At 31.0% G+C, this 23,970-nt stretch overlaps 1 protein-coding gene across 3 annotated transcripts; it reads left to right on the top strand.

Moving 5' to 3' along the window:
* The first annotated feature begins 460 nt into the window (after positions 1-460).
* Positions 461-23,493, top strand: LOC142320216 (uncharacterized). Of its 3 annotated transcripts, none has more exons than XM_075357906.1 (4): positions 461-565; positions 6,523-6,796; positions 13,737-13,886; positions 22,890-23,493. In XM_075357906.1, the coding sequence occupies exons 3-4, from the start codon at positions 13,827-13,829 to the stop codon at positions 23,058-23,060; spliced, it is 231 nt and encodes a 76-aa protein (XP_075214021.1). In that variant the 5' UTR covers positions 461-565; positions 6,523-6,796; positions 13,737-13,826; the 3' UTR covers positions 23,061-23,493. The 3 variants fall into 3 exon arrangements, with proteins under 3 accessions (XP_075214021.1, XP_075214022.1, XP_075214023.1); XM_075357907.1 differs by lacking the exon at positions 461-565 and adding an exon at positions 4,380-4,504; XM_075357908.1 differs by lacking the exons at positions 461-565; positions 6,523-6,796 and adding an exon at positions 6,907-7,307.
* The last annotated feature ends 477 nt before the right edge of the window (positions 23,494-23,970 follow it).

The following is a 23,970-nucleotide window of genomic DNA, read 5'->3' as shown; positions in this document are numbered from 1 at the left end:
TGTGGGAAGCACAAACTTGCTTTTGCAGTTAATTTGTCCAAAACAATCAAGTGTTTTACTTACTGTCTTCCAGTAAACACTGTAATCCTCCCCCATTCCAGTCTGAAAGCCTGGGTCTATGAGATATAGAAGAAACATTTTCATTTACTTTCACTAAAAAAAAGGTTACAAACTATTAACAGATTTTTCAAAACAGAGTAGCTGTTTTGCACTTACTTGGGTCTGATATACCATCTGTTTCTGTAATCTTTTTCCATTATAAGCATTCATAAATGCAGCCGTAATTGATTATAAGGTTGGTCTGGAGGTAGCTTGAAAATCAATCATTAATTTCTTGCAAGAATAAAATTTATCTGCTTTTTATTCACACTCTTTTAAGAAATTACTTAAAGAGGCATTTGTGTGTATTATCAGCAGTTACTTATAAGAAAATTAAATACCTGATAAGATAGTAGAGTATGGATACTCAGCCTGAGTGGACGTGTATTTCTTGCTCTGCGTTTTATGCGTTTTTGGTTTGGTTTTTTGCGGCTTTTTTATTGGACAAGTAGTGAATCATTTCGAGGTAAGGATAACGGACAATTGTGTAAGATTTTGTGAATTTTGGTGACCGGACTGTGCTGTAATTACGTTTTTTTTTTTCTGTCGTAACGTTTTTCTCCATAAGAGCCAATGTTAAATTGGCTGTTGAGGCTAGTGAAAATAAGTTAAGACAATAGACAAGTAATCTTATCTATAATTACTTTATATTATTAATAACAATAGCTTACAGTGATAAGCTATTGTGGCTTGAACAGAGTTAAATTTATTTCTTTGTTTGCGTTATCTCTTGATAAGAGACCTATAAATATAATATTAAGCTTTTTTATTATATTAAGACTGTGCGTGTAAGACTATACACAAGTAAGTATACTTGTGCATAGTAGTGAGTAAACTATTTACATTTAACTGCATTTGTGTGTGTATTATTAACATGCAGTGTGTTAGTATATAAATATTTAATTTATAAGTTACTGTAATAGAAGTCAAGTTTAATCTTGTTATATATAGACCTAGTTTTATTGAATTTGCTTCTAGTAAGTGACCCCCTGACCCCCGTATTGGACTCCCTCCGATTATAGTGAGTGGGGTATCAAATTAATTGGGATTGAGTTGAGAGTTAGATTTTTAACATTTTATAATTTTATCTGCTCTTGCTGAATTGTGAGATGGCTGACAAATGTTTTAAACCTAAAAAAACACTGGCTCGTTCCCCTGTTAGGATGGAAGTATCGCAGCAGGAACAGTCTGTGAGCCAATTGGAGAGCGTGTCTCCGCAGACTACACCTAGTGTACGGACAGTCCCACTTCCACAAAGAGACAAGAGAAGGGAGGCCCCTGGCAATAAGCCTCAAAAACGTAAACTAGAGGAGATTGAAGCTAGCACAGATAGTGATTCTATTGAGGGCACAGACTTTGATCAGTTGATGAAAGAAGTTGGAAATTTAGTGAAATTAGTGCATGGAAGCACTAATACTAAGAAAGAAATTAAAGAATGCGCTTTTAAGATTCTTGAATTAACTAAAGACTTAGGAACCTCGGTGAGGGCTCTTTATGAGCTCTCACATCCGAAGCAATGTAATGAGATTCCGACTCAGACTGAATTGCCACACCAAAGTCAAGTAGTGGACATTATGGCGGATATAACATCGGACGATGATCTGATACGCCTCCTACATAGGAAATGGCCTATTGATTTATTGCAGCGTCTTGTACAACTAGAGGAATATCCGCAGGAGGGTGACACGTGTCATTTTCATGACATTGTGGAAAATAAAAGCGTTCAAGAATCTAGGAGGTACCAAGCGAAATCAGGTGAAATAAAGCAAGATATCTCTACTATAATGTGTAGTGATGCTTCTACGATTCAATTTACGCGATATACAATATTTTATGACTCATCGGAGCATGAGGAGCCATTACTCAAGACGATATTAGCTGCCTTGAAAAGAGTTGTAAGTAGTTCTGCAGTGCCGACTTTCGTTCTTCCTGGAGGCAAATTCGGGACAAGCTTACGCAAGATTATATTGTACTTGCTTCGTCAACAGGAGGGAAACATTAAGATTTATGTCCGACCAGGAGAAGGACGTCAAGAAGTAAAACAGGTCTTAAGAACTACACCCGCGGTAACTGATAGCGGTACTGTTATTGTTAAAGCGCAGGGAAGATCCTACGCGGATTTATTACGGACTGTCACTAAAGAATGGTGTAAATGATGATTTATATATTCGGGTCCAAGGTTCAAAGAAAGCTGCCGAGCTGAAAACGTTATTGAAAACCAAGGCGGCTGATCTTAAAATTGATCTCAGGTCACGTGAAAGCAGGCGGACGGTGGTACATGTTAAGGGCATAGCCATGGATACAACAGAAGAAGAAATAACCACTGCGTTATCGCGAGTACTCGGTGAGGACGAAGACTTTAAATTATCGTCAATAAGACAAGCTTACGGTGAAACTAAAAACGCCACCGTAATCACGAACTTCCGGGCCGCAAAAAAATTAACGGAAAGACGGGTTCGCATCGGCTGGGTCATTGTGGAGCGTACATAAGAGAACCGGAAGAAAGATGTTTTACATGTTGGTCTTTCGGCCACGTCTCTGCGACCTGCAAGGGTGTGGACCGTTCGCAACTGTGCTACGGGTGTGGAAAAGCGGGTCATTACAGAGCACAATGTAAAGACCTGACAACGTGCATGCTATGTGGTAAGGAGGGCCACAGGACCGGTTGGTGTACTGTTGCAAAATAAGATTTCTACAAATCAATTGCAATAGGAGCCGACAGTCATTGGCTTTATCGTGGGACACCGCTTTGACGAAGCGCTCAGACGTCATTTTTGTGTCGGAACCTCCTTATGATCTTACTTCTGGAACAGGATGGCTAGTGGATGCGACAACGACAGCAGCTATTGGTTTTCCGGTGTCTGAGATCCCTATAATTAGCAGTGGCAGCAGTGACGGTTTTATATGGGCCGACCTCGGTGAAATCGTAGTATTTTCTTGCTACAATTCTCCAAATGCGGGAATAGATAATTTTGTAGTATTCCTAGAAAATCTTGCAGGAGAGGTTATGAGGCATAGAGGTCGTAAAGTCTTAATCGCTGGAGACTTTAACGCCAAAAGTCCCGAATTTGCGGGAACTATAAACAGTCTAAGAGGGCGTTACCTGAGTGAGTATGTTAATAGACTAGGGCTGACTTGTATAAACGGTGAAGATATGACGTTCCGTAGACGAATGTCCTGTTCGGCAATAGATTTAGCCTTTACAAGGAGTACTGATATTAACGACTTCTTTGATTGGAGGATTGTTAATAAAGAGAGTTTATCGGACCATCTATTTATAGCATTTGAGTCCCGATCCAGGGAAATTCGTGTAATGTCGGGAAGGCTGATCGTCTCCAAAAAAGGATGCTTACGGTTTAGGGACAGAATAATCCTAAGACTTGCTGGCGATATGTCCCCCGAAGACTTTGTGGAACAAGTTCAAGAGGAATGCGGAAAAGCGGGGGTCTTAGTTTATCCCCGGAGGCAGCAACATGCTTACTGGTGGTCGCCTGAACAACTACGGAAGGCAGCATGGAAAGCAAGAAGAGCCGACCAAAGATCAGGTAGGCAGAATGCTAGATTAAGGGATGCTGCGCGTGAGGTATACGTGGAAGCAAGGAATGCATATAATGCATCAATTAAAAGGGCTAAAGCTAGTTGCTGGAAGCGACTGTGTCAAGATATAGATGCTGATCCATGGGGCAGGGGTTTTAAAATTGTTACCAACAAGTTAGGGAAGAGATTACCTGCCTTAACAGACGATAAGATCCATCGTGTTGTTAAGGAATTATTTCCTCAGCAAGCGGATCCTATTCGGGAAGAGATTGTGGATAATAGCTTTGAACTTCTTGACGCTAGTGAGCTATTAATGGCGGTGAAAAGACTGAAGCTACATAAGGGACTCGGGCCAGATGGCATTCCAGCCGAGATAATCAGAATATTAGCAGAGAGGATGCCTGCAGAGCTTCTTAATATCATGAATAAGATCCTGAGAGATGGTTGTATTCCAATGCAATGGAAAGAGTCCAGGTTGGCCCTTATCAAGAAACCGGGGACCGATGACTTTGGTTTCCGTAAGGGGCGTTCTACGGTGGGTGCTGTTAACACAGTTATGCGTCTGGTGGACGAAGCGGCATCGGGTACTTGGCGCACCAGGAAGATACCAATTGTGATATTGCTTGATGTGAGCAATGCTTTTAATTCGCTGAAATGGATTACCCTAGCCTCACTACCATGGGATTTTGATATTCTTGCTGTCTTCCTTCTACTAATTAAATTTGGACAAGCCCACAAATGTGACTGCTGTCTGCATTGAGCCACAGACAGCTGGAAGGTACACGCACAACCAAAAGCTAAAACACCAAGAGCAATAACTTAAACCACTGAAACTTCCGGACACATCAGAGGAACCAGAGGTTAATAGGTATGTAACTATGAAAATGTAATAATCATCTTTAAAAATAAAAAAAAAATAGCGATAACCAGTCAAGTCATTCTCCTTCATTGAGCCACAGATGTCAGCCAATTCTCGTGGTTTAATCGATTTTTCAATTCTTTAAACTGAGTTAAACTGAGTTTACCAAGAACTCATCCTTCACAAAATTCATTACCCATTGGTAATAGTATTCCATGTTCCTACAAAAAATTTTGTACATGTCATTTATTTTGATGACCAAATTTTTCATGCCAACTTTGCAGTGTACCTCTAACTGCAGAAATAATAAAAAACTTTTTCTTGATGAGTGACTCACTGTCAATCAATAAATTTCATTATCATAATTAGAAGTAGCTGTACCAATGACTCTATCATTTCTATAGAAAACCTATGATTTTCCATTATTCTGAATCAATTGATCAATTCTCTTTCTTCCAGTCTTTTTAACTGAGAACAAATTGCAGATTTCATCCGGACAGTACCACACATCTTCAAAATATCAATCAGACCATTAAAATTTTTAACATTTTTAAGATTGGTAACAATAGCTTCTAATTTAACTCACTGACAAGCATTAACCATTTGTTTTGGTACTTCAAAAGGTTCAAAGTTATCATACCATTCATGATAATTTGTTACATGGTGCATGACATAACTATCATTGTACCAACTGTTCACAATTAAATTTTTTAATGTCAACTAGAACAATTAAATGACTCAAAAAATCATAATCAATAAACTGTTACATATCTCTCTCAATATGTATTTTCCCTTCCACTTCATTTTTAGCAAAATATCATGGCATAATTTTTATTTTCATCTCGAACAGGACAAAGATTTGATCAGTGACCTTTTTTTACATTTGAAACAAACTATACCTGTCTTACAATCATGTATTAAATCACAATCATTGCTGCAGCCACATTCATTTCATCTCTGTTTGTCAATCAAATTCATAATTCAGACATTTCTTTTGTAATTTCACCCATGTTTTCTCTACTTGAGGTAGTCATACCAAGTGACAAATATATTCAAAATCTTTTGGTAGTTTCCAGCAATCGAGCACATAAATAATTTTCATCAGCTTGATTAACAAGTAAGGATTTTTTTCTGTGTATAATCAAATTATACTAAATGATTCTACATACCACCTGCTGATTCATATTGGGTATTATGATACTAATGCCTCAAATCTACATTTTCAGTAGACTGAACATCATAAGTTTAATTCAACTTATCAGACATCTTTTGCAGTATCACACCAGCTATGGGAAGTAATGGTTTCGTATCAACAGATAAAATAAGCTGTTTCTTTGCTCTGGCAACTGGCCTCTTCCACATATCAAGTTTGTTTTCATAATTTTCGTTACCTGGTTCAGGTGTTATAAAAGTACCACAAACTATACTGTAATGTTGTATCAACTCTGAAATAGTTTTCATAATAATTTTCCATGTTTAAGCATTTCCTTCAACAATCAGCTTCTCTGTTGTAGCTTATCATCATTTATCACAATAGATGTATCATTGATTAATAACTATACTGCCATGTTGTATCGTTGTTTAATAACTATACTGCTATGTTAGGTCCACATAATAATAAAAAATTTAATTAGGTTCAGTTTAATTTATTTAACTGAATAATATTGTAAACATCTAATAATGACATCATAACAACAATACAGCATCCAGAATAAAAGGTGATATGTAAATCATAATCAGTAGGTGATAATTTTTAATGGCACCTAATTTAATATATAATTATGAATATTTACACATATAACTATGACAGATATTGTTTAATAATAGAAGTAGGAATCTATTTATATTTCTTTTAAATGGTTCTTGAGGATTTATTTTTTCTACCTCATTTCAATTTGCCTTAATTTTTTTTTAGTTATATTGATGGAAAAATTATAAATGTTACATGAGAACATTTATAAGAGCATCATATTCTTGAAAAAGTTGATTTCATAGTACCTGAAAAATACTTTTTTAATTTATTTCAGGTTGTTGAAGTAAAAGAAAGGCGAAAATTATAACAAATTTACAAAGATGTGCGCAACCCTTCAGCAAGTTTTGAATTTAACCGCCCTTAATTAAAAGAATTGAATATATCGTCACCAGATAGAATTGTTGTCCATGCTCACTGGAATGAAATCTGAACCAATCTGAAAGAAGGAACATAAGTGCGTTGTGCTGTACCATAATGCAATTTTAGGGATTGCTTGTGCCTTTTGGAACATTGTCAAGTTTTTTTGATTACATGCATTATTGATATAGGTAACGTTCAAAATTATAATTTAAGTAATACTTAATTTTTTTTAATAATTTGTTGTTGATGTGATCAAATTCGTTAAATGACGTTTTAGGTTAGGTAGAATGTACTGTATAACAATCTCTGAAAATATTTCACGTTCCTGTGCATTTTGCGGTATCTAAATTGATTAACGAAGATTGACCTTAGTTCATTTCAATTTTATGTTTTTATAGTCTTTTCTTGCTGGGTATTATTTAACGTTGAAACGGCTACATTTATGACATCGATTATTAAAAATATGTTATTAATCGTTCAATCAGTTTTCTTTAGTCGCGGTGATACTGTAATTTTTATTTAAAAAAAAACCATTCCCTTATACTAATGATTGACGTGCCGGTAATAAAAATGAATTTAATTGCCCAAAACTTAACTGAAAATACTTTGTAAAGTAATGTGTGCTATTTTTCAACTTTTTTTAATAAATCAGATTTTTTTAATACAATATTAAGGGACAAACTGTATATATTCAGTTGGGTAAGTCATAATAGAGTTAATTTTTTAAATAATGAAAATCTAATGTGTAAATTATTATAAGCCGCTTAGATGATTGCTAAATTAATATTTATTTACTTCAACCGAATAAAAAAAACTAAGTGGTTTATAGGAATTAAGACTGCATGCATTTTTTACATATATTTCTGAATTGAAGATATATATTAATTATAATTTTTAGTTTGAACTATAATAACCCAAAATAACTTAATAGAGCAAAACCATTTCACATTTGTTGACACTATAACATTGGCTTTAAGAGAAAGATTTAGTTCAGTAATACTGTATTTTTTATTTTACCACCAGTTCACTTGGAAGTGCATAACTTCATAAACAACTGTTATAATGATAAACCAACAAATTGGTAAATAAAGCTGTTACTTGATGAAAATCCTATATAACAAAAAGAAAATAAAACATGATATTTGATTTTATCATTTATTTTTAATAGAATACACCCATTCCCTACATAACATCTGAGAGAAGTAATGTGTAACTGCTTCATCGTTAAAAAATAAATTTTGTGAAAATCAAATATTGTATTCTGTTTTTGTTTTTGTAGCAAAATAAATTATTTAAACCAGACAGGTTTAGTAGCTGTACTTATCAAGATAAGTCTTTTGCTTTTAATATAAAATTGGAAGTGTTGAGACTTTGGAACAGGTCATACAGTTTAATGTTTGCTTTGTTGAATGATGGTGAGCTTTTAATATCATTTTTATTAAAAATTGTTACAAACTTTCAGAAAAGTAATGCTTTATTCAGATTTCATTATCATGGAAATTTAAAAAGTTGGGTTTAGGTTTCTGAATAATTGGTAATTGTAAGCAATTGCTTATCAATTTTTTATTTTAGTTTTTTTACCCTTGGCCTAATCTGCTTTCTGACATTTGGATCTTATGTTTTCCTGATCCTAAGCGTATTTACTATGGTATATTAAACTATGAAAAAAAGTTAATCAAGCTATTGCTCAGAATTAATGAAAAAATTCATTTTTGCTGAGTCAGATTTTGCTGTTCTCTGCAAGTTTCTTTAAACTATTCTCCCACTATGACTTGATTTTTATTTTTTTTTTAATAAATCCCATCATCTCTGAACTGAAGGAAAATATAATAATTAATTACTATTATTGCATAATAGTCTATAAGTTAGGAATAATAAATAATAGTAAAATTATTTTACTATATCAATAAAATTTGTGTCAATAAATTTATATAAGAAGTATAGCGTTAATTTATCCTTTTAACAATGATTTATAGCTTACTGAATTTGAGTAACTGCAACTGTAGTACTCCCCATATACCTGGAAGCAGTATATTTTATAGCCCCAATGTTCTACTAGCTAGATCCAATTCAGGTGATTCCAAATTGCATGGCAATCTCTTGGGAGATGATTATTCTATAGTCAAAAATAAAACGCGATTTTAAACAGAACAATTTTCATCAATGTTTGAACAATGTAATGTAAGTGAAAACAAATAGAAAAATTATCAGTAACAAAAAAAATGAATTAAAAATAGATTTAAAAAAATAAAAACTACATACTTTTTGGTTTTTTCTAAAAGTTATTAAATATCGGAATGGTTACTTGTCAAAGCTACAAAAATTTCTTCAAAGTAGTAGCTCAATGTGGCTGCCATTCTGTTCAGTGCATAGTTTAGCTCGGCAAATCCATGCTAGCTGGGCACATCTAATAGCATCATTATTATTATTACTAATAGTAGCTCTAGCTTTTATTATATGATGTCTAAATTCTTGTGCGCCAATACAAGAGCGAAATAGACTAACAACTTTGTCCAATTCTAAAGGAAAAAGTCTGCTGGTTTGAGATCGGGAGATCAAGGTACCCAGTTTACTGGTTTGTTTCGACCAATCCATTGCTAACTAAATGTATTATTTAAATGATTCATCACGTCACGAATGTAGTGAGTAGGCATCATTTAAAAACCACTTCTTCACTCTATCTGCAAGTGGAATATCTTCCAAGAGTGCCATCAGATTCGTTTGCAAATATGAAGTATCTCTTCCATTGAGCCTTGGCGGTAAGAAAAAAGGGCCTGTGAGATTATCACCAAGAAGACCACCCACACATTAAACGAAAAAGTACGTTGGAGAAACTTAGTCACATGGGTAGCAGTCTCATGGGAATTTCCTTCTCCTCAAGTGTGAATGTTTCTATAATCTAGATTGCCATTACTTGTAAAACAGGATTAATCAGTAATTAGAATATTACTTTGGAAATTGGGATGATGATCACATTTTCTAATTATCATTGACAGAATTTCATTATCAACAGAATTGACAGGTTTATCAAAATCAGGTTTTAATAACTCTTGTACACATGTGGAATGTAGGGTATAATTGTTGCTCCTGTTTGTTCATCGTACAATTGATTGCAAAACATGAAAGCTATGTGACAACTTTCTGGTGCTTGAGGTGGGAGGTTCTTATAGCACATACACTAATTGCCTCTTCAGTGTTGGCATGTCTTGCAAAATGTTCACTACCAGCATCAAATCATTGTTGTTTAAGCAAACCAGTTTCTCGAACTTGCCTCTCCAAAGCCTCAAATGTTTTACAATCTGGTTACTCCATGTACCAGATATATGATACTCACATATAACAACTAGTTTTATTTACTTTACCGTAAATTAACTGTCAATTCTCTAAATGAGAACAAAGTTATTGTAACACCCATTGTGAATGACTGACCGAACAGTAATTGCACAAACACCGCTGAAATGCCAGACACCAATCATAATCGCTGGATCAGTTATTGCCAACTTATAAAAAGATTAATATTTTTAATTTGTTTTAGATGGATATCTTTCAAATTTATTTTTATAATTTGTAGCATTTCTATGTAAATTTTTTTTTCAAAATCATATCACATTTTCAATCCAGTTTGTAGTTTTATTTCCAATTAAAGGAACTGCTCAAATTTGTGTTTAATTCTAATGTGTCAGAAAATGAATTGTTTTCTGACCTATGTTTATATGAACTTTTTTCTTATTTTTGGCTGTAGGATCATCTCCCGAGAGATTGCCATATAGTTTGGAATCACTTTGTATATTAACAGAGAAAGCTTGTTTACTTTGTTTCATAGTTATAAATTCCTTTTTTTTATTTTAAAAGTATGTAAGTGTATTATACCATAACAAAATATATATATTAGATTTAAAAAGTATGTCATTGAAATTTGACTTCAAAAAAATATAATTGTACTGGTTATAAAATTTTAAATGAAGAGATTTTAAAAGTTATTTGTAAAATTGGATAAAAAGAATAAATACATTTACAGAAAAATTAATCCAGTGTCAGTTGTTAATAATTAATCCAAAATTAATCTGCTGCTTCAACAGTAAACTGAAATAAAGATAATTAATATTTTAAATTCAAATTTTTGCATCAGATGGCAAAAATCATATAACAAAAATATGTTATCGGGAGGGAAAAAATAAAAATAATAAATGCTGTTATTCAGATTAATTTTTTTATTACTTTAGATTGGTGGGCCTTAACCTAAGGTGTCCTGGTTTTGTTATAATTTTGATTCTGTTTTGACAGTTCATTATTCAAATTCATTATCGTTAATTTCTATTCATTATAGTTACATTTGAATTTTAAAAGTAGATTATAAGTTTACATACTTATTTTTAACTACTGTGTTCTGAAACTGGTTGGAATGTCATATTTTTTTCTTTCATTAATATTATTTTTATTATACAATGATTTATCAATTTTATTTTGATAATGCATATTTTGAACTTGGAAAACTTTGCTACCTTTTTTTTTATTTGGTTGATTCTGTAATAGTTGTACAGACATTTGAAATTTATTAGAAATTTCAAATGTCCGTATTTCACATTGCCTTTTTTGAGTACTGAATAAAAGCCACTACTCATAAGAGGGCAATGTGAACATAACGAACTGAAAATAGTCAGATTTTTCAGAATGTCGGAAATAAATTGTTAGTTTAGGATGGATGATTTATCTCATTGTGAAAGTGAATCAGATCAGTGAATGCTAAAGATTAGGATGTAGTTCTTTTTCTTACGTAGGCCTAGATTTAAAATACTTTTTATGGCAAGTGAAAAGTAACGTACTCTTCTTCCTCTATCTGTAAAGGCTTACAACAACAAAATAGTTCTAAAAATAAACCTCATATTTTAACAGGTCGATAACTTCAGTACATTCACACAAAACAACATTTACAAACTTAACACGCGAAGAATCAAACTAGCAATATCTATGTTACAAATGTGCAAGCCAATTGTTAAAAATACTTTTGTTAGATTCTAAAGCTTAATTTCTCAGTAGTTAATATTTGTCAAACGATGATTATTATTTCTTTTTGAGTTTTTTCTTTTAATTTATATTTTTTTTTGTAAAGTCAATATGGTTTTACAAATTTGCTGGCTGTCTAGGAAAAGGTTGGTCATAATAAACACAAAATCATGAAACCTATATATATATTTGTAAGAATAAGAGAAGGGATCCAGAGAAATAATATAAAGATCCAGAGACTGCCAAGTATAAAATATGTTTACGTTTTTGCAGTTACTGATAAAAATAAGAAAAGGAATAAACATAAATGAAATAGAGACTACTAACAAGCATGACTAGGTCTTCTGGGATATAAAAATATTGTAGTCTGTTATTTTTTTATCATTAGTTTTCCAAGTAATTTTCTTGAATTTTTGCATGAAAACACTTAAGAACATCAGAATAACTTTAGACAGAATATCATTATGTAATAATAATTCAATTCTAATCACAGAAGACAACTGTAAAATTATAAATTTCTTCAAATTATTTATGTTGGCAATTCGTTTTTTTTTTTCTTAAAAAATCTACTTTTTTCCTATACAAAATAAATAAAAATTATTGAATGCAGTACATCTGGTGAAAAGCAAGGTTTAAAAAAATATATTCAATTGAGAACTGCAATACTTTATTGTAACCTAATAAAAAAGATTCATATAATTTCTAATAAAATTTTAATACTCTTTAATTTTTTATACTACTTCTAGTTAGTTGACAAGTAATTTTCATAATTTTTTTCTTTATGTTGAAACATGTGCATTACTAACTCCTGTTCTAAACATTTTGATAGGTTCAAATTCATATTGATGCAGCATTAATACTTAATGCTAGATACTATAATGATTTTATATTAGAATGTTAGATTTTATATTGCTGATTTAGCCCTTTGTGCAGGTTAATGTATATGTCATAGTCAAATTGAAAAATCAGGCTTATTGCAATGTGCCCGGTTAATTGGAAATTATAAATATAATCCAACCAAACTTAACCTACGCTTGCTACTTAGGTTAACGAGTGAAGTGAGCATAAGTTAAGTTTGTTAGATTATTTATAATTATAAGCAATAATGCAAATATATTATATTTCATTTTCCAATTAGCTGGGCGCATTGCAATAAGCCTGATTTTTCAGTTTGCCTACGACTTATATATTTTAAAGAATATTCATAATTTTTTAATCATCATTATTTTATTATTATTATTCAGTTTTATGCACTATTATTGTTCTCTTACCACTTGGAAATTTTTTCTGCAGGAGCAAAACTTGATACAAACTAATATTATTTTTGAATATCCAGATACTCCTCTTATTTATAGACAGATTTACATCATTGCTTTTCACAACTGAATTTCTTGCTTCATTATTGTCATCTATCCCTTTTTGAGTTTATTACCATAAAGAGGTGCTTTTTTACTTTAGTAAAGGGCCACAAAAGTTTTTCATTCTAAATCTTATTGATTTTATTATGAAAGCTCACTTTAAAAGATTTCAAATTAAGCAAAAATGAGTTTTATAATACAGATTGTAGCCAAGGTAAACTGTTACAGTTTGTCAATAATTTTTCACAATAAACTGCAATTTTCTCCATTTCTGAAAAGAATTATTTTTAGGAAAACGTAGAATTTTATGTTTTTTTGTGGTATCATAGATGCATTGGACAAAATATGAAAATTAAGAAGTAAAAGATATAGACATGTTTAAGTGGCATGATTATGATTTTATCTGTACAATCTATATTAATAGTGGATTAAGTTCGTCAAACTAATTTGGTACTGATTATTAACCTGTATTAAAAAAAAGTTGTTTATCTTCCTCTGCCATTCTGTAAAGAGTGAGTGTCAATTGCTTGCACTAAAATTATGCTAATTAAAGGACTTTTTTTACCTATTTCCATTTTGTGGAATAATTGTTGTTTAATGTGTAAGTTGTAATAATATACTAAATATATAAATTAGCTACTCATTTTTCTGGATTCTTTGTATAATATCAGTGTTTTTAATAGTAGCCTAGTTTTTTTTCCATTTCATTCCATAAATATTTTAAATTATCTGTTCTGTATATATATATATATATATTTTTTAACAGTAATAAGGTTTACCGTTGAAGTGAGATCACAGTCACATCAGGGAGAATGTGAGTGGCAGACAAGTTATAAATTGAATTGATATCCCCAGTATGACACCACTTGAAGACTTCATGTATCTTCTTAATTCTGTACTGTTAGGTGAAGAACCTGTAAGTTTTTCATTTTTTAAATATTTTGCTCTTGTTTTGTTATTTGTTGTTCTAATATAATTACAGGGAATATAATTCTATTTATTAATTTAAATAAATGCGTGTGCATGTGCGTGCCCACACAGACTTTAGACAGTGTATATAGTATATATGGTCTGTTCAAAAAAATAACAGATTTAAAAAAAAAATTGACTATTTACAGTTAATCTCCTTCAAAGTTCTCTCTCCCACTATATAAACTTTTCCCAATGTCTCTTCCTTTTCGAGAGGCAACTCTGAAACACATTTTTCAAAATAGCTTACATGGTGTTTGGGAAATTTTATAGACTCCATTGTCTTAGATCTCTTGTCTTCTTAACAGAAATTTTAATTTTCAGAATAAAAACGTCAGCAGGTACTAAGTTGAGTTGAAGTGAGGGTTGATATTGAGTGAAATTTTGTACAAAATTTGCAAATTAGTGGCAATGCATGGGGTGGAGTATTTTCATGGTGAAGGAACCACCAGTTGTCATGCAAAAGATAAGATCTATTCTTCCACACATTTTCACAGAGATATGTGATGACTTCTTGAAAGATCTGGCTCTTGACTGTCTGTTCTGTAGGTAGAAACTCATATTGATAAACACCTTTGATGTCAGAAAAGACTGTCAACATCAAATTAATTTAAACAAATTGGTTTAAATAAATTTTTTTTCAGTCTGTGGTGATTTTCCAGCCCACTACGATGACAGATTTTGTTTCCACATGAGACACATTCACCCATGTCCTAATTATTGGTGACAAGGTTTCATAATCATTTGAACAATTTAAAAATTTCTAAAAGATCATTACACCATGTCTTGTTCTTACATCAAAATTTTCAAAATAAACTTTGTGGTGACAAAATGCATTTCTGATTTTTCAGTTAGGATTTCATAATATGAACCCACTGAAATCATCCTGGTTTCTTCTGCAACCTCCATTAACTGTTAAACGTCAATTTGATCTTACCAAACTGTTCACTTTGGCAATGTGGGATATGTCTGTTGATGCCAATAGCTTTTGTAACTGAGCATTTTTTTCAGCATATTCTTGACTACTTTTAAAACACTTGAACCACTCAAATGATTGTGTGCGCCTCAAAGAGTCTTCTCCATAAACGTGAGTTATTTACTGTTTCAATAAAAAAAATTTCCAAGCTTTTAAACACAGAGTTTCACTTTAACATTGTTCATGTAAGCCATCCGTCACAAAAATCATTGCACCAAACAGTATCTGTTTTGAATGAACTCTGAAAAAATTAATCATTGTAGATACATACATGTGGGTGGGGTATAGTTTGTTAGTTCTTGTGATATACAGTGATATCAACTGCATATTTCAAAATATCTATAACTAGAGTAAAAGCTACGTTATGTTTTGAACCAAATATCTGATCAATGCAGAGTTACTCATATAAAGAATATTTAAGATATTGCTTGTTTTATTTATTTTTTTCTGAGTTTCCTCACATATAATACACATATAAAATATATTTTAACATATGTAAATTGCATATTCTGCAAAAACTTTTGACATAAACCTGTAGGTTGGAAAAATCATATAAAATAATCAGGAAAAATCATGTTTCCCGTATTTTCCTGAAGAATGCAAATGTGGCACTTGTTGCTGTTTGACTAATTTTTATAAACTAATGTAGAAAGGAACGAGCTTTGGTTTGGTACCACATATATTGGATTTTTTTTTTACAATAGTTTATTGAGAAATTATTTCAGTCTTAAGTTCAGGTACATTCTTTCATTTGCCAGACTGTAATTACATGCAAAATTAGATGTGAAACCCAGTGAGCACTAACTTTTCAAAAGTTTAAAGAATCATGGATTATTGAAAATGCTGAGCTTGGCTTATATTCAACTCATTTGCAATGTCAACTGTAATTCGTCGATTACCGAGAATCATTTGTTTAACCGCTTCTTTCTGTCTTTGAAAGAAAGGCCTACCTTGCTGTTGTTCATCACAGAGAAAAATTCTACTATTTTTAAAGCGATCAATCCATTCGTACATCTTGCTTCCACTCAAACAACTCTCTCTATATTGCTGCCACATACGACGAATAATCTGCTGGTTTCACCCCTTCTGAACCGAGAAAACATATCACTGCTTGCATTTCTTCCTTGGTGCAATCAGACAAAAGAGCACTCATTTTAAACAGACTTTTAAATACAATCACAAATAGCTCACAATGAAACAATACTTTCAATGAACAGCTGATAGAGGTTATCAGTTATAGTAGAACAATCATTGCTGCCGTACATGTGATTGGGAGAGAAATCAAAATTTCCCTTTACTTTTTGACTTACCTTTGTATTTTTAGCTAATTAAAACATCTGTTAGTAATAGTAAAAATTAATCTTCCTACTGTAGATAAATTATAAATGAATTTATACATAGCGATTTAAATTGTCACATATTTTGGTGTGAAATGAGAGTATTTCATTTTTAAGCCCAAGTATTAACATACTGGATATTTTCTGATAATTCTATTACTAATATAATACTATATTTCTATAATTCTTTACTCATAAGTAAAGGAAAAGAATAAATAAAAGTTGTTTTATACAATAGAAGGTCTTTATAAAATCACTATTTCTTTTCAAACCTCCAAGTTTAAGTTTAATTTGTCCGTATTATACAGAGTGTTCAGAACGTCACAGTGCAGTATTAATGTAGAATTACATTATGTATTCTGTCTTTTCAACATTAAGTTGGTTGTCCTGTGGGTTTGTTGAGCATTTGCATTAGAAGTAATAAACAAAGACAGTTGTTGAGTTATGATTAAGCATGCTTCTTTTCATTTTGTTGTTTTGTTTATCGGAATCAATAATTGCGAATAACATAATGATTCTTTCGGTAGAGGTCGCATTTTTCTTGTTGAACACATTTTTTGTGAAGGTGACAAGTGTACTGATTTAGTGAAGCACAAGTTTTCTGAAAAGTTTCCAAATTCTCCTGTTCCTCACTGTAATGCAGTTTGATTGAAAAATTTCGGGCAACAGGCTCTTTTAAAGAGCTGGTCAGTATGAAAGACCATCTAAACTAAACAAACAGAAGCTGCTTAATATTTCAGATGTTATGGCCAAAAGTCCTTCAGTCAATCTGCAAGTCAGCACAGCAACAAGGTACCAGAGACTTTCTACCACAGAAAGCTTAAGAAAAAACTGAAAATTTTCCCCTACAAAGAACTGAAACCTACAGGTGATGCCAAAAGACTAAATTATTATCAGCAGTTTAAATATTTGATTGATAAAATTCTGTAGGTATCCTCGACATTACATTTTTTACAGATGAACTGTGGTTTCATTTAGGGAGAATATATTAATCAGAAAATGCATGACTGGTTGATAACTAATCCTCATGAAAACACGAACACTTTATATGAAGCGAAAATTGGAGTCCGGGTTGATGTGAGTAGAACATGCATTGTAGGTCCAATCTTTTTTGAAAATACGATTAATAGTGTTTATTATTGTGCTATTTATTTATTTCATTAGTCAGAGAAGTGGAAATCAATTGCAGTTGGTTTCAACAGGATGGTGCTACAGCCCACACAGCTAACAGGTTAATAACTTTTTACGAAATGTCTTTGTTGAATAAATCACCAAAAAAGTGATTTGAAAACAAATTAAAAATTGTATCTTTTATAAATTATTCCAGTTATAGTAATATTAGTTTCTATAAAATAATGAAATAAAAATAGAAAGTAATAAAGAAAGTTTCGTCATTGCACTTCCATAATTCCAATGCACAGCAACTTCCCGAACACTTTGTATATTAAGTTTTATAATCATTTTAAATTTTGAAGTGTATATTTACAGTCATAAACGAGTTTTGTCCTTAAAATATCCATTTACAACTTACTGTTGTAAAAGTGTATTTATTTTTTAAATTGTGAAAAATTTACTGCTTTTCAAACATTTATAGCATATTTTAATGTTAATTTTTAATTAAGAAAATGGATCTTGTAGAGTTTATTTAAAATAAGTTCTGTATTTTTTTATTAAATTTTTTTTCATTATCATTCCTTTGGCTGAAGAACTTTACTACCTTCGTTAAATAATTTATATAAGCTTTATAAAATGAGTACACATTTACTAATGTTAGTAACAAGAAGCCACACAATATGATCTCAATGTTAAGTCCATGAATGTGAAACAGAGACAGATAATTCTCAGATACAGCATATTTTTCAGACATGGACACTTAGGTAGCTGACTCGAACATTGATAATTAATACAAATTAGTTCTGTTCAGGTTGCCATGCCACAACAGTTCTTTTTGATCCACATCTCAAGAATATGCACTTTTTATAGTTGAATTTTTATATTTTAACAAATATTTTTTTATAATTTTAATTTTATGTTTAAATATAAAAATATTGTATTTGTATTTTATGTAATGGCAAATTAGTAACTGACCTGATAGATTTTATTTGATTTTGTAGAAATAAAATACAAGGTATTTATAAAAAGTAATTATTATTAATCTATTATTATTATTATGTACTTATAATTACAATAATATAATATCAATATTAATTTAAAAATCTGATGTCGACATCAACTACATGACTTCCTTGTATGCCTGTTAAATTCATATACACATTTTTTGTTGCACTTCATTTAAACTTATTTCATTTGAAAGTGAGTTACGATCCTCCAATTCCTTAATGAAATTTTTTTTCATATATTTTTTATGGAATTATTATTTATTGTAAAGATTTTTTTACAATCACAGGTTATTAATTATTAATAAATCAATATATTTAAATTAAAAAAAAAGATATGATGTCTGATTAGAATCGATTGCCTTCCCCTTGTAAGATTCAAATATTTCATTAATTAAAATTTTATTTGGCTCTAACTCTGGAACCAATGAAAATAAGTACCACTTATGATATATCATTGAAAAGCTGTCAATGAGGGCTTACTACTGCAGTTAAGAAAAAGTCCAAAATCCAATTTTTTTGGATTTTGGGCTTTTTTGTTGGACACTTCTGGTAAATTTGTTTGCAATCAAAAGGGGAGGTGCACAACTAGATGTTACAACAGTTTTAAAATTTCAACGTCCTATGGCTAATCGATTTTGAGTTATGCGAGATAGATATGTATGCACATACATACGTACATACAGACGTCATACCAAAACTAGTCAAAATGGATTCAGGGATGATCAAAATGAAAATTGCCATTGAAATCTCAAAACATAAATTTTTTGCGATCATAATACTTCCTTTACTTAGTACAAGGAAGGAAGTAAAAACCCTCAGAAATAAAGTTATAGCTGGCCTGAAAATTTACCTTTGGTCTGTAAACTAGATTTTTATTTATTAAAATACTGAAATATTTCTTTACAAACACAGTACTTTTGCATTGCCCTCAAGAAAATAATGATCGAGAAGAATGTAAAATAGGCACAAAAGAAAATTTCAATTTTAAATTATAAACTTATTAAACCTTAAAATTATAAATCAAGTTTCTACTAAGTGCATGTAATATTTAATCTTATAATTTTGTTTATTTATAATTTTCTGTGTTGTTACTTTATGTTGGTAATTTAAGTTAATATTAAGATTTTACAGATGGATTTATAATTTACAACTTTAACTAGCCATAAGAAGATTATTTAAGCATATATTAGAGAATTTTTAACAATTTTTATGATCTGTTCAGGTATATTCATCCATCATTTTTAATACTAAATCTAAATTTTTTACAGTTCAGATTCATGATAAGTTTTCAACAATCCTGTAACTTATTTGAACATACACTTTTAGAAATTATGACAATTTATTGTTTTGGTTGGCCATATTGGAATTCACCATACTGAATATTAATTTATTTATGAATCATCTAGGACCTTGAAACCTCATAAAAATATTGTTATTTAAATAAATCTTTATTTTTTTTTGGTTTGTAGTATTATAAATCATTTAAAATTTTTGAGGTCATAATCAAAAAGTTTGCCTTTGAAAGCCTTTATATAGAATTAGAAAATCCCACAAAATTTTCTAAATTTTGAATATTTAAAAGTTTTAGTTTTGTTGTTATTTTGAAAATAATTTACAACAAACACTTTTTTCTATAATTCAGAAGATACAAGAAATCCTTATGAAGTGATTCGTATTTCAAATTGCAAAAGTTTGACTCACATTCAATTAGTCTTTATTTATTCCAAAACAAGGCATCTTTTTATTCTCATTTCAGTCAATTAATTGCTCATTAAAAGATGACATAATCAGAGATATCTGTAGTTGGAGGTTTCACTGTACAGGATTATTTATAATGAAGGTTCGCTAATAGGGAGCTTAAAATTCTATTCGAGAATACATGCCTCTTTCACTATAAGACACCAAAATACCTAGGCGTCATGCTTGATAGAACGCTTTCATTTAAGGAGCACCTAATGAAAACTGCAGAGAAATTGAAAGCAAGAAACAACATTATACATAAGCTCTGTGGAACAACGTGAGGAGCATCGACTCTGAACCTGGTTTTCTCGGCTGGTTTTATTGTTCACCAGCGTGGCTTAACAGCCCTTATGTTCATAGAAATGATGCTCAACTTAATAACACTTTGAGGATAATTGCCGGGGTTATCAGGTCTACTCCTGTGGAATGGGTCCTGGTATTGAGCCACATACCACCCCCAAACCTGCACTGTTTGAACGCTCTTGTAAGAAAGTACAAGAAGATTATGGATAATTGAAACCTACCAATACATAAGGACATTGAGGATGCCAATCGTGGTCGCCTTCGATCTAAAAAGCCATCTATCAAAATAGCAATTGCTACCACAGAGGACAAATTTAACCTAACTGACGCCTGGCATCAAGAATAGACCACAAAGCGGTATAACCAAATCCCATGTATTACTCAAAGGCCGCCGGGTTTTGACTTGCCACGTAAGACACGGTCAACGCTAAACAGAATATGAACTCAGCATGTTAGGTGCGCCTATTTCATGTATAAATGGGGTAAAACACTGACACCCCCTTGTGAGTGTGGTGAAAATCAAACTGTTAAAGACATCACAGAAGTTTGCCCTAGAACAGCTTATGAAGGAAATCCTGAAGATTTCCTGATGGTGACTCCAGAATCAGTAGCATATATTAATTTGTTAAATCTTTGTAATTTTTGACTGTAATTGGTGTTGTGTTTTGGTTCCATATGCTAAATAAATAAATATAGTGTAAAGGAAAGATTACAAGGGGAGACCCAGAAATAATGTGAATTATATTGCGGTGGAGGATGAGGTCATAGTTTGCACTTCTGCTGCTGAAAGAGCCTATAAGTGAAATCTTTTCTAGTCAGTAAGCATGGCTATACTGTCCTGAGAAGTACTATGGAAGCACATTGAATTTTAACAGTTATTTTCCAACTTCAGTGAAAATGTGATTGCTGAAAATAATCAGTAATGCACAATCATCAAATTTTATTTTCTTTTTGGAAAAAATGTGGCAAAAACATTTGAAATGATTCAGAAAGATTCCAAAGAATCTATGATGAGCAAAACACTGTTTATAAATAGTTTCACCCTTCAAATGAAGAGAAATGTTGATTGAAGATAATCAGTGATCTGGACATCCTATAAATGTTCAAACTGGCAAAAATGTTATAAAAAATTTGTGACACCATCAATGAAGATTGTCGACAAACCATCAATTTTACTAGTAGATTCTCAAAAGATTGTATGTTTCTGTATGGAAAAAATAATCAAAATTGTGAGAAACATGTAAAATCATGGTTTTTCCATCACAACAATGCCCCTGCCCTCATCAGGCTCATTGTGTAGCAGTTTTTGGTAAGAAATAAAATGACCTCCTTCCCCCATCTACTGTATTCACCTAATCTTGCAGCTTCTTTTTACTTCCAATACTGAAAAGAGATCTCAAGGGAAAACAATTTGGCACGGTAGAAGAGGTGAAACAAAAAGTAGCCAATGCCTTGAAAGGCGGTGAAGCATTAAAACTTTTTTTGAACAAAGGAATAACACTTGGACAAGTGTATTGGATCTAATGAATGGATGAATTACTTTGAGGGTGATTTAATTTTTGAGTACAACCTCATAATTTTACTCAGTTCAGCTGATATCTTACCTAATTAAGTTTAAATTCTAATTGTTAATAATTGGACCCACTACTGATTAGGGAAGGTCCTACTGATTTCAGTGGAAAAAAACAGTGTCTAATGAAAATTATTTTTATGTGCAGACTTCTCTTGAAAAAAATTTATTATCATAATTTAGTGATTATTTCTGTAAAGTTTAATTGCTATCCACCATGTGAAGATGATTCTTAATTTGTATAGTTCATAAAATATTGGTTTAATTAAAAACAAAATTATAAAAAAAAACTTATATTATAGTTAAAGAAAATTAATTATAATTAAAAAGGAAATTGGTATGATTAAAAAAGTAAAAGAAAAGCACAAGATATCCTAAAATTAATGCTGCAATAGAGAAATGGGTATAGGATTACTGTGTAAGAAGGCCAAGCAGATCAATAAACAAGCTTGCAGCTTGAAATTAGTCCAACTGCAATTCAACATGTTTTTGGAAAATTTATCTCAATTGATGCTAGCCCTCAAACCAAATAACCAACCCTTCCTGAAAATTTAAAAAATGTTATGTGAATCTTGTCATTCATATGAGAATATGCAAATCCAATTAGGAGTTAATGGGTAAAGCATGGCATGATTGACTATATTTGATATATAAGCTACCCACTGCACGTTTAGAGGACTATTAAGGTCTCATATTCAAGTTTTTATTTAATACTTCTCTTCACAAATTTAATGAAAACATTCTACAATCAATGTTTATTACTAATTCATCTTGTATTTCAATTGATAATTTCTAATGAAATGTGCCACCAGTTTTATTCAATTTAAATTTGCTAGTAGTTTTAAATTTTCACCAGTTTTATTAATATTTCATTTAGATTTATTTTTATTTTTTTTTGTTACAGACCATTGAAGATTTTATTCTTCTTGTAGGAACATGTGTAGCATTTGTTGCATTCATCCTTTGGTGCTGTTTCCCAATAGTGCCGAAAGAAGCAAATGCTCCGATGCAGTATGACTCTAGGAGTTATAATCAATATAAGAAGTTGGATACATCTTATGAAGCTATGTCATAGCTGCTAAAATACATTGCCATGTTTAATTTAAGGTAAAGGAATTAATAACTTCATTAAATTATGTAACTGTTTCTATTTTGCTACTTAATGCAGTTCTCTGAAACCTACATACTACTTTTTTAATTTATTGTAATTTTTCAAAATATAAATAATGACAGTTATTGTATTCATGTTGGAAATTTAATATTAAAAAAAAAAAGTTGTAATGTAGTATTTTTAAACTGTTAAATCAACTCAGATATTTTTGTACGATTATTTTCAAATATTAATTTTTATTTTAGAATTCTGTGTGTGATATTGTAATATATTTCATTGATTTTGAATTACTGATGTTGTATATGTAAATAAGATACACCGTAATAATAACAGTATTAATACTATTACCTAGTAGAATTTGCTCATAATTTTAGTAAATGTTCAAATATCTATCCCTATTTCATTACTAATCTACGATTTATAAAATGTCTATATTTTCAACATATATGTATGTTTTTTTTTTTATATGGAATATAATTGTTCATATATATAAAACAGGTAAATCATATTCAGTTGATAATTTTAAACAATTGCAACCAGCAGTTTTAATTTTTAATTTTTATTTGGCTTACCATGCTGTAAAGTTATTTCAAACAAAGTAGTTTTAGAAGTTTTAACAAAACATTTCATGTTACAATTTTTGTTTTAAGTTACTCTTTTTATTAATAAATTTTTGTAAGTACTAATTCCATCAACGTATTTGTATATAAATAACATTAAATTAAGCAACTTGATATATTATAAAAGTAGTTAGAACGATTCAATCTTCTGGTTGTTTGTTTTTATGGATTTCAGTGTTCAAAATGCATGTTATCTATGTCATAGTACTTTGGCAGATTGTTGCCAAAAATTGTCATCATCAACATGTGAAATT

This window comes from Lycorma delicatula, chromosome 2 (genome assembly GCF_047948215.1).
Source record: "Lycorma delicatula isolate Av1 chromosome 2, ASM4794821v1, whole genome shotgun sequence".
NCBI lineage: Eukaryota > Metazoa > Arthropoda > Insecta > Hemiptera > Fulgoridae > Lycorma > Lycorma delicatula.
This window is presented reverse-complemented; position numbering and strand designations above follow the sequence as displayed.